This window comes from Mizuhopecten yessoensis, unplaced genomic scaffold, assembly GCF_002113885.1.
Source record: "Mizuhopecten yessoensis strain PY_sf001 unplaced genomic scaffold, ASM211388v2 scaffold10809, whole genome shotgun sequence".
Classification (NCBI taxonomy): Eukaryota; Metazoa; Mollusca; class Bivalvia; order Pectinida; family Pectinidae; genus Mizuhopecten; species Mizuhopecten yessoensis.
Window position 1 is genome coordinate 489,351 of NW_018408732.1, and position 17,732 is coordinate 507,082.

At 36.9% G+C, this 17,732-nt stretch overlaps 1 protein-coding gene across 7 annotated transcripts in view; it reads right to left on the minus strand.

Moving 5' to 3' along the window:
• The window catches only part of LOC110462582 (DENN domain-containing protein 5B-like), a 41,762-nt gene that overhangs the window by 6,250 nt on the left and 17,780 nt on the right, over positions 1-17,732 (minus strand). For 5 of the 7 annotated variants that reach the window (XM_021516586.1, XM_021516587.1, XM_021516589.1 and 2 more), the window contains 9 exons: positions 13,934-14,005; positions 7,029-7,161; positions 6,048-6,176; positions 5,288-5,409; positions 4,882-5,027; positions 3,390-3,508; positions 2,220-2,317; positions 1,751-1,828; positions 1,463-1,545 (listed from right to left, as the gene is read on the minus strand). In XM_021516586.1, the coding sequence (XP_021372261.1) occupies positions 1,463-1,545; positions 1,751-1,828; positions 2,220-2,317; positions 3,390-3,508; positions 4,882-5,027; positions 5,288-5,409; positions 6,048-6,176; positions 7,029-7,161; positions 13,934-14,005 (980 nt within the window). The remainder of the gene's footprint in view (positions 1-1,462; positions 1,546-1,750; positions 1,829-2,219; positions 2,318-3,389; positions 3,509-4,881; positions 5,028-5,287; positions 5,410-6,047; positions 6,177-7,028; positions 7,162-13,933; positions 14,006-17,732) is intronic. The other 2 variants (XM_021516591.1, XM_021516590.1) reach the window with 1 other exon arrangement.

Consider the following 17,732-nt stretch of genomic DNA (forward strand, 5'->3'; position numbering starts at 1 on the left):
GTAGGAATCCCAATTTTACAATTTTGAAGCCTCATCTACCAAGGATGATTCTGACCAAGTTTGAAAAAAATCCATCCACTGGTTCTTGAGAAGAAGTTGAAAATGTAAAAGTTTACGCACGACGGACGACGACGGACGAAAAGCGATTGGAATAGGTCACTTGAGCAAAGCTCAGGTGACCTAAAAATCAATATTCAAGATGGCTGTCTAGTGGCCATTCTATTTCTTTTATCAGTCCCATAAATCAATATGCATGAGTGGGGACCATTGGGAACCTTAATGCCATAATGCCAAATTTGAGAAAGAACTTTTAATTACTGTCTGACAAATAGTGCTAACAATATTTTACTCTGAAAATTCAAATTGGCTGCCTGTCAGCCATCTTGGTTTATTGATCAATTGCAAAATTTGATATGTGTAACAAAAGACCATGGGGAAAGATACCTCCACTGTTCCAGAGTAATAGTGCCGCTAACAAGAATTGTTTAAGGACAGACAGATGGACAACGGACCAAGGGTGATTTAACAGTCCACCATCTGATGAAGGTGGGCTAAAAAGTACCTCATTGATTGAACGAACATTACTGATAAGACATCTATCAATAAAAAAGATTGATGTCCAAGATTGATGTCCATGACACATGTTCAACTGGATTTCAAAACTTGAACCCAAATGTTTCAACACATTAGATGTGACATCCTCAGAACCACGTTTAACACAGTACGGTTCAATGTGGTGCCTTGCTGGGTATGTAATACATGGTGTATAATAACCCCAGAGGTATCGCAGCAACAGACTAGCTACACGAATAAAATGTTCAGAGTTCAATGTTCTGGACAGGAAATCTATCAACCAAATCAATATATGATAATTAATACTAAGAATTAGCACATCAATATCAAGGATCAAATCACTTACTGTGTAATGATCCAGTACCATCAACAGTTAACACAGTTATGCAATACATAGAATTAACAAGAGGCCCATGGGCCTTAACGGTCACCTGAGTCCTACAGTATTTATTTTTATTGTTGAAATATGTACCAATTTGAGTAAAAAATAGTTAAGTATAATGTTAACTTAACTTTGTCAGGACCATGAGCTGATCATTCCTAGACCGATTTTAAGTGAGATCGGCCTATTAGAACTTGATTTTAAGTTTGAAATAGGTATTTACAAAATAGCGGCCATGGCAGCCAAATTGTATTTCTGATTGACCCGAAAAATAACAACACTTTGTCAGGACCATGAGGCGATCATTCCTACCAACTTTCAGTTCAATCGGCCCAGCAGAACTTGACTTTAAGTTTGAAATGTAAAATGTTAACGGACGACGGACGACGACGGACAAAAACGGATAGCAATAGGTCACTTGAGCTAAAGCTCAGGTGACCTAAAAATATAAGTTGTATCAATGATGGCTTATAAGTAAGTTACGTTAGGAAAGCTGAAAGATCTCACCTCCTTCTCAGGCTTGTAATAATGTTTGACTAGATTGTTGATAGCATGGCCCAGCATTTCTTGTATCATTGGAATTTTCAAATCTTGAAAAAAGAAGTTTAGGTAGTACTTTTAACATTATGGCAATAAGGATGAGTAAAGCAAATATCCATTATTCTCAATTATTGAATGAATATCAAGTATCTGACAAATTAATTTGTTACTATGAAACAATGAATTTTATGTGATAAAGTAAGTTTTTACTATGAACATAGGTATTTCACACCTATTCATAAAAGCTAAACTTACTCTGATCTGAGGATTTCTTGGGTGAATTAGGTGACATACTCCTCGGGGATGAGGATGCCAGCACAGCTAGGTCCAGTCCTGTATGGTAAAATCATGTCACAGAACATTATTCAATTCGGATGGATATGTCTCGCCTATACCCTGCTTGACCATCAATGCACATATCAGAGAACTAACTAAAATGCAAAAACTTGATGTTAATGGAGATACTGACAAGTAACTAAGATGCATCCTTGGTCCAAGTTTGGTTGGTCTAGCACAATGAAACTAACTTAAATGCAAAAACTTAATGTTGCTGTCGCCGTCGCTGGAAAAGCAACACCTTAGTCTCGCTTCCACTTTGTGGCGGCAAGACAATATTAAACTACCACAAATGACTTACAAATTTATTAACACTAGAGAATTAAGTATAGTTTGATGTTATCAGTCATTTAGCAGAGAAACATGAGAGCCAAAAAGTGGGGATTACCGTCCATGTCTGATGTTTTAGGGATAATTTCTGCCACTAGGAGGCGCTCTGTACTCCCATCATCGACACCCTTTCCTAGCCATCGACCACAGTTAAACCTGGTAAACACCAAAACAACAACACATGATACACAAAATCAGTGTATACCAATTTACGATTTTGACCCGGATTTCGTCAATTTCACCCGTTTTCACCCGGAATCTTTTCGTATATTAGAAGTTACTGAAGTCACTCGGAATTCTCTAGACTCTTCCATCCTTCTTCACAAGAAAGATGATCTATTTCCTGTTTCCGTTTCTCACCAACAGGTAAGTTGTGAGTTGTTTATATACGTACTAGAACTGTTGTTACAAATGTTTATATAAAGAACCTTGTTACTGAACTTGCCTTCAAGTAATTAGTCAGGTGTTTTAACGAATAATTGAGTTGTTTTTACAATTGTATTTACGTAGAATAGATCGTATTTTGAAGGTAACGTTATGTCTTCTTGAAGAAAGAAGTCATTATCGGGACTTGCAGGTTCTACTTCACGAAATGCTAAAAGAAAAGATTGTGTGTATCAAATGTCGTAGGAAAATGAGTTATAGTGTATAAAGTCCCGCGATCGTGGACCAAACGCTGCATTCTGCACTCTAGTCAAAAACATGCACAGGCATTTAATGATTTGTTTCTGTCAATCAAAATGATCCAAACAATCGGAGTTCAAACCCTACTCGTATAAAACTGATATTTTATATGAGAAGGGTGCAACTTTTTATTGTCAGGACCATTTTCAGTGACAGAAACAAAATGGTATTTTATATGAGCAGAATGTGACATCTTACTGTCAGGACCATTTCAATTGACATAAAAAATGTCTGTGAAAACACAGTATCATATATATTATTATGAGTTAATTTTATAAGTTGTTGTTGACAAATCTTTTTATTTTTCAGCTTTGAATTTGGTATTGTGGATGAGGATCAGCTAGATCTGCTGGAAGAACAGTTCAATGAATGTAGAATGTAACTTTTACCTCATTAAAATATTTAAGTTATAATTTAATATCTATTTTTCTTATATTTCTTGCGAAAAAAGCCGTCGCGCGCTATGACCCTCTTTTAGTATATCTTGGGTTGGCAGGTATGGTGCCCTGTAAATCAGTAAGACTTACTTGTAATTTAGACTTACTTGTACACGTGCCCTGTGAGATCGTTGCGTACCAGTACGTAGTCGACTAGCCATCGAGGTGTCATACCACTGTTGTCATGACCAATCCGTAGTGTGGTCAACACACCTAGATTTTTATGCTGAAACAAGACAGAATTTTTCATACATCATAGTTAACTGGTGTCTATCTTTCTAACAAATATCACAACTGCTTCAAGAGATAGTTTTAAAGATTCCATAGTAGATCTGTAACACTGTATAAAAACCGCCTCCATTGAGATCACTTAGGTTTATTTACATTTGCTCTTGTAACGTCATCAATTTCTATTGTGACGTCATCAATTTCATTGTTGTCAATGTTCAAAACTGTTTGAAATAACTTAATAAAGCACAATTACAGTTGTGTGACTGCACAACGCACCAAAAATACTGTGCGCACCCCGTGCATACATCGTTCACACACCGTCCGCACATCGTTCACACATGGTGCGCACAACTGTGCGATTTAACAATCGTTCGCCCCATTGTGCGCTTCTGTCCGCACAACTGTGCGATTGGATACAATTTGTAGATCAATATTACGGAATGAAAAAAATGCGGAAAGCTCGTATGCAATAATGAAAATTGTATGTATTACTGTAATTTCTCATCACAGTAATGAAAATTATGTACAGTTTTACAATGCATGTTACACAGCATTACAGTGACCGTTAGACTGTCAAGAATGGGTTTTGCTCCAAGGTTACAGAACAGGTAAATAACAATTGATGAGTGACCAGAGTTTTACCTGGCGCCCTGTGCCTGACACAGAGAGCAGATAATACATCTGGGCGTTTAGTATTTGTTATTTGCATTCGGTTTGCCTATAGCACCCCTTCACATGTGTTTTCACACCCCTTGCCCTACCCGACGAAATATGTAAGCACCTCGGGCGGGGGGAAACTACGGTCCAGGTACATGTGTACAAAGTGGCTATGTTTACCTGAATACGGGACTGTGTTGTGATTTCACATGTGTCGATTAAGGTCGTTTAAAAAATACCAAAAATACAATTTCTTAATTTAGGAAAGTATACACATAAAGCTAAGCCTATAGATGTAGGTAGAATATAGAAACATACATAAAAATCAAGTTTATATGTTTAAACACGAAACCGTATATATTGTTAAAGCATTCCTCAATTTACACCAACCACGATTATTATCGCACTACGTTCGTCCATCGTCCGCACAAATGTGCGCAAGCAATAATCGTCCAGATTTCAATCGTTCACGCACCGCACATTGTATAACGTTGTGCGAACCCACAACTGTACTTATTAAATATAAATAATGAATATTTGCTAAAATATTGTCATGGTCCTGTAACACACATTTCTATTACTGACAAACTTACATAAAGCCCTATTAGGCTTTACTAAGTTTGTCATCAATAGCAATGTGTGTTATAGGGCCATAACAACATTTTCTAAAACATGCATTGCTTAAATACTCCAACACTGTATGTAACCTACCTCGAGGTTGAACTCTAGGAGACCCTTAGGAATCTCTGTGACCCCCGTCTCTCCAGCCTGGCCTGCCAGGTTGATCCAGGGGTTAGCACTCGTTGTAGAACATCCAAATTTGGGACAAGGGTAGATTAGAATTTTGTAGGGGACCACTGTAAAGATATGTAACAGGTATAATAAACTGAAGTATATAACCCTGTAACAGTCGGTGTGGTTTTCAATCAGGTCTGGGCAATGTTGTGGAGTGTTTGAGGAATATAAACAAATCTAATTATCAGATATGTATCACCTTGTTTATTCAATGTTGAAATTTACAGCTAGTCAAATAAATACAGACACAAATTTTGAGGGAGGACGTTATCAGAAGGGTAGACACTTCTTAATTATCTGTACCGTTGTAACATGGCCTTACTTGTGTTGGTGAAGCTGTTCGTGAAGCACGAGTAATCAACAGCATTGAGAGATAGGAGGTGGTAAAGGAACTGTTCTCTCTCGTCCTCACACCTCAGGAAGGCATACCGCTTGTATAGGCTCCTGTAAATATACAAATCAGACAATCACCCTCACCCTAAGTCATATCACAGACAATCACCCTCACCCTAAGTCATATCACAGACAATCACCCTCACCCTAAGTCATATCACCAGACAATCACCCTCACTCTAAGTCATATCACCAGACAATCACCCTCACCCTAAGTCATATCACAGACAATCACCCTCACCCTAAGTCATATCACAGACAATCACCCTCACCCTAAGTCATATCACCAGACAATCACCCTCACTCTAAGTCATATCACCAGACAATCACCCTCACCCTAAGTCATATCACCAGCCCATGTGCTAATCTAGCCTATACTTATACAGATGTCCCTGTACTGATATACATGGTATAGCCATGCCCCTGTGCTAATCTAGCCTATACTTATACAAATGTCCCTGTGCAGCTGTAGCAGGTATAGCCATGTCCCTGTGCTGCTCTAGTCTATACTTATACAGATGTCCCTATACTGATGTACATGGTATAGCCACGCCCCTGTGCTAATCTAGCCTATACTTATAATACAGATGTCCCTCTACTGATATACATGGTATAGCCATGCCCCTGTGCTGCTCTAGTCTATACTTATACAAATGTCATGTGCTGCTGTTTAGGGTATAACTACTTACCTGAGAAGCTCTATGTTGCTTAGTAGGATCTTGAGATGGGCAGACAGAACCTTTTTCTCCAGTGCAAGTCTGATCCAGGCTCGTGCATATCCCACATCAGTCCGGATCTCTGTCATCTGTTGTACCTTCCTGTTAGGGGAGACAACTCTATATCACACAACTGCAGATTTACATGGAATTTGCAAATATTGCCAAGTGCAATACTTAACCAAAATCATGTACATCAAAACCAAGGTATTGCTTAGGTGAAAAACATCCATCATTTGAATTCATATAATTTAAAAGCCCCATGGGCCCGTATTGCTCCCTTGTTTTTCAATGATGTTAGCAAACACATCTCACATATCTGTAAACCATCATTGTTGGTCAAATTATTTGAACAAACTTAATAGCAAGCAAACTACCACTACTAGCTAACTATCATTACTCTGCACTTAACAGATCTTTGTTGGAAGATGCACCCTTATCTTACTTAACTAGTAGTCCATAATCTCAACAATTATTTGACTCATTTATTCTTGTAAATTAATGTCAGTCCAAACGAATGTGATAGCCAATCACCATAGCAGGCTTCAGACAAAGATTATAAAGTTACCACCTTAGACCTCATTTTTATTCAAGACAAGTTGTCAAGGTAACTCATTTGCACAAAATTGATAGCCCTTCACCCTCGCAGGCCACTCACCAAATATCATTACCCTATATCTCTTTGCTATTCAAAAGAAGTACTTAAAAGATTGTAACACATAAGACCTTTTGACCTTTAAAATAGGTTGAGGTCATTCATTTGAAAAAAGTAGATTCCCCTCTTACCCTGAATGCTACAAGCCAAATAGCACGATGCTATAGGCTTCTTGGTAAGTCATTTAAAGAAACAAATTGATGCTGGTTGATGGAAAAATAACACTGCACCACAGCAAATACAGAGTTAGCTTTTGAACAGCAAGCTAACAGCCATCATCTATTGATTATAATCCTTACCTTAAATCAAATGTTATTGATGAGGGAAGCGGGTTCAAGGTAGGTAACTCTATTCTCCCAGTGCTACCTTTACGACGGTGAGTTTTACGTTCCAGTGAGCGGGTCCCATCTGTTATTGACATCCCCGACATATCTGTTAAGTAAGAGGTAGGCATATAGTCCGACTTGTATCTCGGGAGGCTTGTATACACCAGTTTACACGATAGACTCCACTACAGTTTAAGCATACATACACCACTAATTACATGATTTGTATATTATTCTTGTTATGAATGGAAAATTGGGACAGCATTGATGTTTGGGAACGCATCAAATTACAAACACAATGCAACACCACAATGTTTTGAAATAATAATCTTTAAACTGAGTATTTGATATATGTAGACATACTGATATAAAGTGTACAAAGATGGTTAAATGTTATAGATTGTATTATCATCTCCAACAAAGTCCTCAGTCAATACTGTCTTATTGTTTACTTAACATCAAATTGATATAAAGGGTCAGAACATTTTTTTAGTAGTAAGAATTATAAATTGCAAAGATTCATTTATTGGTATACTTCTAAATCTACCAATTTATTCTTGAATAAAAATCCATGCAAATGTTGAACTGCAACAGAAGGAATCACTGGAGGCAAAAACCAAACTGGTTGAAAGGATGGGGAGTCCAAACATGCACGATGGTTCAGTTCTGATTAAATATACACAGGTCCAGTGGCTGGCCTTCTACAAGCAGACTGCTTTAAGTTTTGACACAAGCAGCTTGATTCAGACAATTTAATGACAAGAAGCTTGCTTTTGACAGATTTTTCAACATTAAATAGCAGTGTAGATGTCTAGCTTCAGAAAATACGAATAAGTTTGTAAATATCTGCCATTGAATGGTAATGAAATGCAATAGGTTGTTATGATAAATGAAAAATGATCAAAGCAGCTACACTCAACAGATACAGACATGTTTGTTATCTGATTATCATTAACATAGTTCCTACTGGAGAAATGTCTGTTATCTGATTATCATTAACATAGTTCCTCCTGGAGACATGTTTGCTATCTGATTATCATTAACATAGTTCCTACTGGAGACATGTTTGCTAACTGATTATCATTAACATAGTTGCTACTGGAGACATGTTTGTTATCTGATTATCATTAACATAGTTCCTCCTGGAGACATGTTTGTTATCTGATTATCATTAACATAGTTCCTCCTGGAGACATGTTTGCTATCTGATTATCATTAACATAGTTCCTACTGGAGACATATCTGTTATCTGATTATCATTAACATAGTTCCTACTCGAGACATGTCTGTTATCTGATTATCATTAACATAATTCCTACTGGAGACATGTTTGTTATCTGATTATCATTAACATAGTTCCTCCTGGAGACATGTTTGCTATCTGATTATCATTAACATAGTTCCTACTGGATACATGTTTGTTATCTGATTATCATTAACATAGTTCCTCCTGGAGACATGTTTGTTATCTGATTATCATTAACATAGTTCCTCCTGGAGACATGTTTGTTATCTGATTATCATTAACATAGTTCCTCCTGGAGACATGTTTGTTATCTGATTATCATTAACATAGTTCCTACTGGAGACATATCTGTTATCTGATTATCATTAACATAGTTCCTACTGGATACATGTTTGTTATCTGATTATCATTAACATAGTTCCTACTTGAGACATGTTTGTTATCTGATTATCATTAACATAGTTCCTACGGGAGACATGTCTGTTATCTGATTATCATTAACATAATTCCTACTGGAGACATGTTTGCTATCTGATTATCATTAACATAGTTCCTACTGGATACATGTTTGTTATCTGATTATCATTAACATAGTTCCTACTGGAGACATGTTTGTTATCTGATTATCATTAACATAGTTCCTATTGGAGACATGTTACAATTTATGGAGCCTTTTCAATGTGTTATTCTCTTTTGAACAAATTCTCAACAAACAGATAGGTAACCGTAGTGCTGATGACATTTTGGAGAAACTCCTGGGATCAAAGTAATTGCATAATAATTAAATGCTTCACTCAAGCTAGGAGAAGACATGCCATGAAATCAGTGATAAAAGACAACTGAAAATGTTTGAACAGGATTGTTGATGGTGCCGAAACCCCGACGATTAGGTGTGAAGAGATAAAGTGAACCTGATGACAATGTGACAACTGACAGATGGGTATCATTCTTATGTGACTCTATCTTTAGTATACTTGTAGGACAATACACTGGCATAACAGCCATCATCCAAATAAGAATGTGCTTTTTACAAGAATTTCAATAAGAACAATGTCAATTTGAAAATAGGATAAAAACTTTGGTGCTGCCACTTTTGAGTTTACAAGTTGAGGGTGCAACAGATAAGTGTTTTATATATATGCATTATTTTTATCTCAAATCAGCAACAGACACAATATTCTGTCTCATCATATTAAACAATACTAAAACTGTAATCATTGCCCCTGGGTGCCTCCTGAAACTTAATGCCAAAATCAACAGCAACTTTCTCAAACAAATGATTGAAGCATGCACATTTTTTTCTCTGTTAATCTGAGATAAATAAATAAGCAAAATAAAGAAAACGAAAGCAATTTGAAGAATGTCATTATCAAAAACAAAACACTTTGTTGCAAAAGATTGTCTGTTAAGACCAGAAACCTGTATCAAGCAGATGACTGTCTATTGAGGAAAACATGTTCTGTCTTAACAGTGAACAACTAGACAGAGGTATGTGACAACTGAACACACAGGACGACACACGACAAGCTGATGATACCGGAGTGACGTACATTTATTCTGATACCGCCTACGCAGGACACACCATGCCATAGCTAGTGGGGCCGGAAAGGAAATCAGGTGACAGCATTAGTTCAGGAGGCCCCAAACAGGGAAAAAGGATCACATTAATACAATATTGATAATACTGAAAAAAAGAACATTAAGAGTCCCACAAATAGGTCATTTCTGTGAAACAAGCACAGTCATAGACATATCGTGGACTACTTTCTAAAACAATTAAAAGTAACCTACATTATTACCCCAAACATTTTGTTATTACTTTGACAACAATAAATTTAGGCGCCCAATGTGGATTTTGACATAGTAACGATAATAGTGTGCAGCCTTGGCTAATGTTAACTAAATGATATACAATGTGACAACAGTACAATACTAGATAACACAGATTCTAGCTTTACAGTCCTAACCCTAACATTAGATCACATACTGTAAGGAAATCTTCAACCCCCTCATACTTTTACATATCACACCCTGTGTTCTTTTTCGAATTTCCACTCCTCATTTGTTTTAACTTTTACACCCCTAATATTTTATTACCACGGTATTCCACACTTTTATGTCTGTCGATTTAAGTATTTAGTTACCTTTATTTAAATATTAGATAACATTATTTTTTACATCCTCAATGGTTTGATTATACTCATGTTGAGGTTAATGAATTTAGATATTGACTTCGATGTTACTGTTTTTAGAAGCAGTAGGTTAATATTCTCTATGTATTGCTCACTCATTATATTTCACAAGCATTTGTGAATTTCTCACATGTTGGATTTTATTTTAAAAGTAAAAGGAAGAAATTTGACAGGGCTAAAATATCACAGATATTTATGATGTTATAGCCCTACCACATACACATTTAGGGACATATAATAAGTTTACAGTTGTCCTCCCAGTAACATATTTAGGGACGTCCTCTGAGTATAAGTTTACAGCTGTCCTCCCAGTAACATATTTAGGGACGTCCTCTGAGTATAAGTTTACAGCTGTCCTCCCAGTAACATATTTAGGGACGTCCTCTGAGTATAAGTTTACAGCTGTCCTCCCAGTAACATATTTAGGGACGTCCTCTGAGTATAAGTTTACAGCTGTCCTCCCAGTAACATATTTAGGGACGTCCTCTGAGTATAAGTTTACAGCTGTCCTCCCAGTAACATATTTAGGGACGTCCTCTGAGTATAAGTTTACAGCTGTCCTCCCAGTAACATATTTAGGGACGTCCTCTGAGTATAAATTTACAGCTGTCCTCCCAGTAACATATTTAGGGACGTCCTCTGAGTATAAATTTACAGCTGTCCTCCCAGTAACATATTTAGGGACGTCCTCTGAGTATAAATTTACAGCTGTCCTCCCAGTAACATATTTAGGGACGTCCTCTGAGTATAAATTTACAGCTGTCCTCCCAGTAACATATTTAGGGACGTCCTCTGAGTATAAATTTACAGCTGTCCTCCCAGTAACATATTTAGGGACGTCCTCTGAGTATAAATTTACAGCTGTCCTCCCAGTAACATATTTAGGGACGTCCTCTGAGTATAAATTTACAGCTGTCCTCCCAGTAACATATTTAGGGACGTCCTCTGAGTATAAATTTACAGCTGTCCTCCCAGTAACATATTTAGGGACGTCCTCTGAGTATAAGTTTACAGCTGTCCTCCCAGTAACATATTTAGGGACGTCCTCTGAGTATAAGTTTACAGCTGTCCTCCCAGTAACATATTTAGGGACGTCCTCGGAGTATAAGTTTACAGCTGTCCTCCTAGTAACATATTTAGGGACGTCCTCTGAGTATAAGTTTACAGCTGTCCTCCCAGTAACATATTTAGGGACGTCCTCGGAGTATAAGTTTACAGCTGTCCTCCTAGTAACATATTTAGGGACGTCCTCTGAGTATAAGTTTACAGCTGTCCTCCCAGTAACATATTTAGGGACGTCCTCGGAGTATAAGTTTACAGCTGTCCTCCTAGTAACATATTTAGGGACGTCCTCTGAGTATAAGTTTACAGCTGTCCTCCTAGTAACATATTTAGGGACGTCCTCGGAGTATAAATTTACAGTTGTCCTCCCAGGAACACATTTATGGATGACAACACACCCTTTTCAGGTTTAACATCTGATGGTATTCCACAAGTACAGTATGAACATGAATAGCACTAGAGATAAAGTGAAAGTTGCAGCAGTGCTATAAAGTCATAGAGAGTCTAGCTTTGTGTACAGCCTACAGGTGTTGTGAACATGATACCTAATAAGCTCTACTGACCACTGGTCAGTCAGACTCAGACATCAAAAGTCAGGTCCCTTTCACCATATCAATGCTTATTTTCTTTTAAGGTATAATATATAAACAGTTGATACTTTACAAAGTTTAAATGCAAATTAATGAAGCAAAGATTTAACACGTCAGGTATTTTGTGTAAAATATTCACACTTTGAGTTTATTGTGTAAAATATTCACACTTTGAGTTTATTGTGTTAAAGTATTCACACTTTGAGTTTATTGTGTTACAAGTATTCACACTTTGAGTTTATTGTGTAAAATGTTCATCAGTTAAAAAATACAAAACTTGACCTTGACCCTTTGGACCCTGTAACCTTGACCTTAGGTCATTTGACTTGGTGTTAAGTTCTGTACAATTTTGCTTCATAATAACATAAAAATAATGTTCATCAGTAAAAAGATACAATATTTGACATTGACCCAATGACCTTGACCTTTCGTCAGTTGACTCCTTGTTTAATTCTGACCAACTTTGCTTCATAATGTCCTAACAAAATGTTCATCAGGGAAAAGATACAAAATTTGACCCTTGACCTTTGACAAAGTGACCTTGACTTTTGGTCAATTGACTCCTTGTTTAATTATGAGCTACATTGCTTCAAAGCATCATAATGAAATATTCACCAGTGGAAAGATACAAAATTTAACCTTGACCTTTGATCCAATGACCTTGACCTTTGTTCAGTTGACTTCTTATTTACTTCTGAATAATATTGCTCCATAGTGTCATAACAAAATGTTCATCAGTGAAAAAATGCAAAAATAGACCTTGACCTTTGAACCTAATGACCTTGACCTTTGACCTCGACTTTTTACCACAGTGTGTCTCTTTGTTTAATTTCGACCAACTTTGCTTCATATTGTCATAAAATGCTCATTAGTGAAAAGCTACAAAATTTGACCTTGACCTTTGACCTAGACCTTTGACCCGATGACCTTGACCTTCGATCAGTTGACTCCTTGTTTAATTCTGATCAACTTTGCTTCATCATGTCATAACAAAATGCTCATCAGTGAAAAGATGCAAAATTTGACCTGGACCTTTTAACCTTATGACCTTGACTTTTGACCTTGACTTTTTAACCGAGTGTGTAATTTTTGGACTGAACATCTTGTAAATCGGTCAATTAATACCAAAGTTATTAGCCAGGAACAAAATTTGTGGACAGACAGACAGACAGAGTGATTACTAAAGGACACCCGTATCTCTGATACGGGGCCCTAATTATTAACACACAGAGTTTATTGTGTAAAGGTATTCACTCACTGAGTTTATTGTGTAAAGGTATTCATACACTGAGTTCATTGTGTCAAGGTATTTGCACACTGAGTTTATTGTGTAAAGGTATTAACACACTGAGTTTATTGTGTAAAGGTATAGACTCACTGAGTTTATTGTATAAATTATTAACACACAGAGTTTATTGTGCAAAGGTATTCATACACTGAGTTTATTGTGTAAAGGTATTCACTCACTGAGTTTATTGTGTAAATTATTAACACACAGAGTTTATTGTGTAAAGGTATTCATACACTGAGTTTATTGTGTAAAGGTATTCATACACTGAGTTTATTGTGTAAAGGTATTCACTCACTGAGTTTATTGTGTAAAGGTATTCACACACAGAGTTTATTGTGTTAAGGTATTCACACACTCAGTTTATTGTGTAAAGGTATTAACACACAGAGTCTATTGTTTTAGGGTATTCACAAGAAAATTAAGAATTACAGTAATAATTTGGTAGAAGAAAAGCCACATTGATATGGTGTAGGATCCTGATGAGGCCCAGTACTTACTACAGATCGATAGATACACATCAACTACAGACGACAAGTCCGCCTTGTTCATGGCCAACTCCGGCCGTTCTTCTGGAGCAAATAGCATTCCTATAAGTACATTAACTGACCCCACACAAACTGACCTGTCTGAACTTAATGTTTATATGACCCCTTCTGAACTGACCTGTCTGACTTCCATGTTTATTTGATGTATATCTAGGTTTGATAGAAACCCAGTTTTTGTTCAATTTTACTATCATATATATATATACATACTATATAGAACAGTTATTTAAAAACAAAAATTTAATAAATACAGAGATTCTTGGATGTGAAATGTCTAGAATAATAAACGCATATGCAGGTACTCACTTGTAATCAACAACAGAGTATTTCAGTCAGGATAATGTAATGGTGATACTTGTAAAATGATAAAAACATTCACAACAATTTGGTTTCTGATTGAACTCTCGGTAGCTATTGCTATTGAACACTGGTAGCAAGCATAGCATTAAACTTGATATTGTTTCCTAATGAACTAAAATCTTTAATCAGTCATATTCATCACAGCATATCTACCACCAAAAACAATTTACTCCACTGTACATGAAATGAAACTGAAACAAAGTGTCATTGAGGTAAACAAATTAAAAAATGAATAAAAAGAAGAGAATAACATCAAAAAAATAAATGTATCTAAACATGAGCATGCTTCATCTGTAAGTCATCTATTTCTATAACAGAACAAATATAGGAAGACGTTTTGTACAGCAAACTTTCTATCCCAAATACCCAGGGTATAACTATTGGATAGCATCACTGTATTCAAAATATATTATTATACACTCTAATCATTTACTATGCTAAATGACTTTATTCTGAAGGTAATGATACGCCAGTGTGGTAATGATGTGAAACATCAGTGTGGTAATGATGTGCTATGTCAGTGTGGTAATGATGTGATATGTCAGTGTGGTAATGATGTGATACATCAGTGTGGTAAAGATGTGATATGTCAGTGTGGTAATGATGTGAAATGTCAGTGTGGTAATGATGTGATATGTCAGTTTGGTAATGATGTGATACATCAGTGTGGTAATGATGTGATATGTCAGTGTGGTAATGATGTGATACGTCAGTGTGGTAATGATGTGATATGTCAGTGTGGTAATGATGTGATACGTCAGTGTGGTAATGATGTGATATGTCAGTGTGGTAATGATGTGATACGTCAGTGTGGTAATGATGTGATATGTCAGTGTGGTAATGATGTGATACGTCAGTGTGGTAATGATGTGATATGTCAGTGTGGTAATGATGTGATACGTCAGTGTGGTAATGATGTGATATGTCAGTGTGGTAATGATGTGATACGTCAGTGTGGTAATGATGTGATATGTCAGTGTGGTAATGATGTGATACGTCAGTGTGGTAATGATGTGATATGTCAGTGTGGTAATGATGTGATACGTCAGTGTGGTAATGATGTGATATGTCAGTGTGGTAATGATGTGATACGTCAGTGTGGTAATGATGTGATATGTCAGTGTGGTAATGATGTGATACGTCAGTGTGGTAATGATGTGATATGTCAGTGTGGTAATGATGTGATACGTCAGTGTGGTAATGATGTGATATGTCAGTGTGGTAATGATGTGATACGTCAGTGTGGTAATGATGTGATATGTCAGTGTGGTAATGATGTGATACGTCAGTGTGGTAATGATGTGATATGTCAGTGTGGTAATGATGTGATACGTCAGTGTGGTAATGATGTGATATGTCAGTGTGGTAATGATGTGATACGTCAGTGTGGTAATGATGTGATATGTCAGTGTGGTAATGATGTGATACGTCAGTGTGGTAATGATGTGATATGTCAGTGTGGTAATGATGTGATACGTCAGTGTGGTAATGATGTGATATGTCAGTGTGGTAATGATGTGATACGTCAGTGTGGTAATGATGTGATATGTCAGTGTGGTAATGATGTGATACGTCAGTGTGGTAATGATGTGATATGTCAGTGTGGTAATGATGTGATACGTCAGTGTGGTAATGATGTGATATGTCAGTGTGGTAATGATGTGATATGTCAGTGTGGTAATGATGTGATATGTCAGTGTGGTAATGATGGCATACATCAGTGTGGTAAAGATGTGCTATGTCAGTGTGGTAATGATGTGATACGTCAGTGTGGTAATGATGTGATACGTCAGTGTGATAATGATGTGATATGTCTGTGTGGTAATGATGTGATATGTCTTCAGTGTGTAATAATGTGCTATGTCAGTGTGGTAATGATGTGATATGTCAGTGTGATAATGATGTGATACGTCAGTGTGGTAATGATGTGATACGTCAGTGTGGTAATGATGTGATACGTCAGTGTGGTAATGATGTGATGTCAGTGTGGTAATGATGTGATACGTCAATGTGGTAATGATGTGATACGTCAGTGTGGTAATGATGTGATATGGCAGTGTGGTAATGATGTGATATGGTAATAATGTGATACATCAGTGTGGTAAAGATGTGCTATGTCAGTGTGGTAATGACGTGATACGTCAGTGTGGTAATGATTTGATACATCAGTGTGGTAATGATGTTATATGTCAATGTGGTAATGATGTGATACATCAGGGTGGTAATGATGTGATATGTCAGTTTGGTAATGATGTGATGCATCAGTGTGGTAATGATGTGATATGGTAATAATGTGATACATCAGTGTGGTAAAGATGTGATATGTCAGTGTGGGAATGATGTGATACATCAGTGTGGTAACGCTGTGATATGTCAGTGTGGTAATGAGGTGATATGTCAGTGTGGTAATGAGGTGATATGTCAGTGTGGTAATGATGGAATACATCAGTGTGGTAAAGATGTGCTATGTCAGTGTGGTAATGACGTGATACGTCAGTGTGGTAATGATGTATCACATCATTACCACACTGTCATATCACATCATTACCACACTGCCATATCACATCATTACCACACTGCCATATCACATCATTAGCACACTGATGTATCACATCATTACCCCACTGACATATCACATCATTACCTCACTGATGTATCACATCATTACCAGACTGACATATCACATCATTACCACGCTGACGTATCACATCATTACCACATTGACGTATCACATCATACCACACTGACATATCAAATCATTACCACACTGACGTATCATATCATTATCACACTGACATATCACATCTTTACACACTGATGTATCACATCATTACCCCACTGACATAGCACATCATTCCCACACTGACGTAGCACATCATTACCACACTGACTTAGCACATCATTACCACACTGACGTAGCACATCATTACCACACTGACGTATAACATCATTACCACCCTGACTTAGCACATCATTACCACACTGACATAGCACATCCTTACCACACTGACGTAGCACATCATTACCACACTGACATAGCACATCTTTACCACACTGATGTATTCCATCATTACCACACTGACATATAACATCTTTACACACTGATGTATCACATCATTACAACACTGACATATCACATCATTACAACACTGAGGTATCACATGATTACCACACTGACATATCACATCTTTACCACACTTATGTATCACATCATTACCACACTGTCATAGCACATCATTACCACACTGATGTATCAAATCATTACCACACTGACATATCATATCATTACACACTGCAGACATATCACATCATCACCACACTGATGTATCACATCATAACCACACTGACATATCACATCCTTCCCACACTGACGTATCACATCATTACCCCA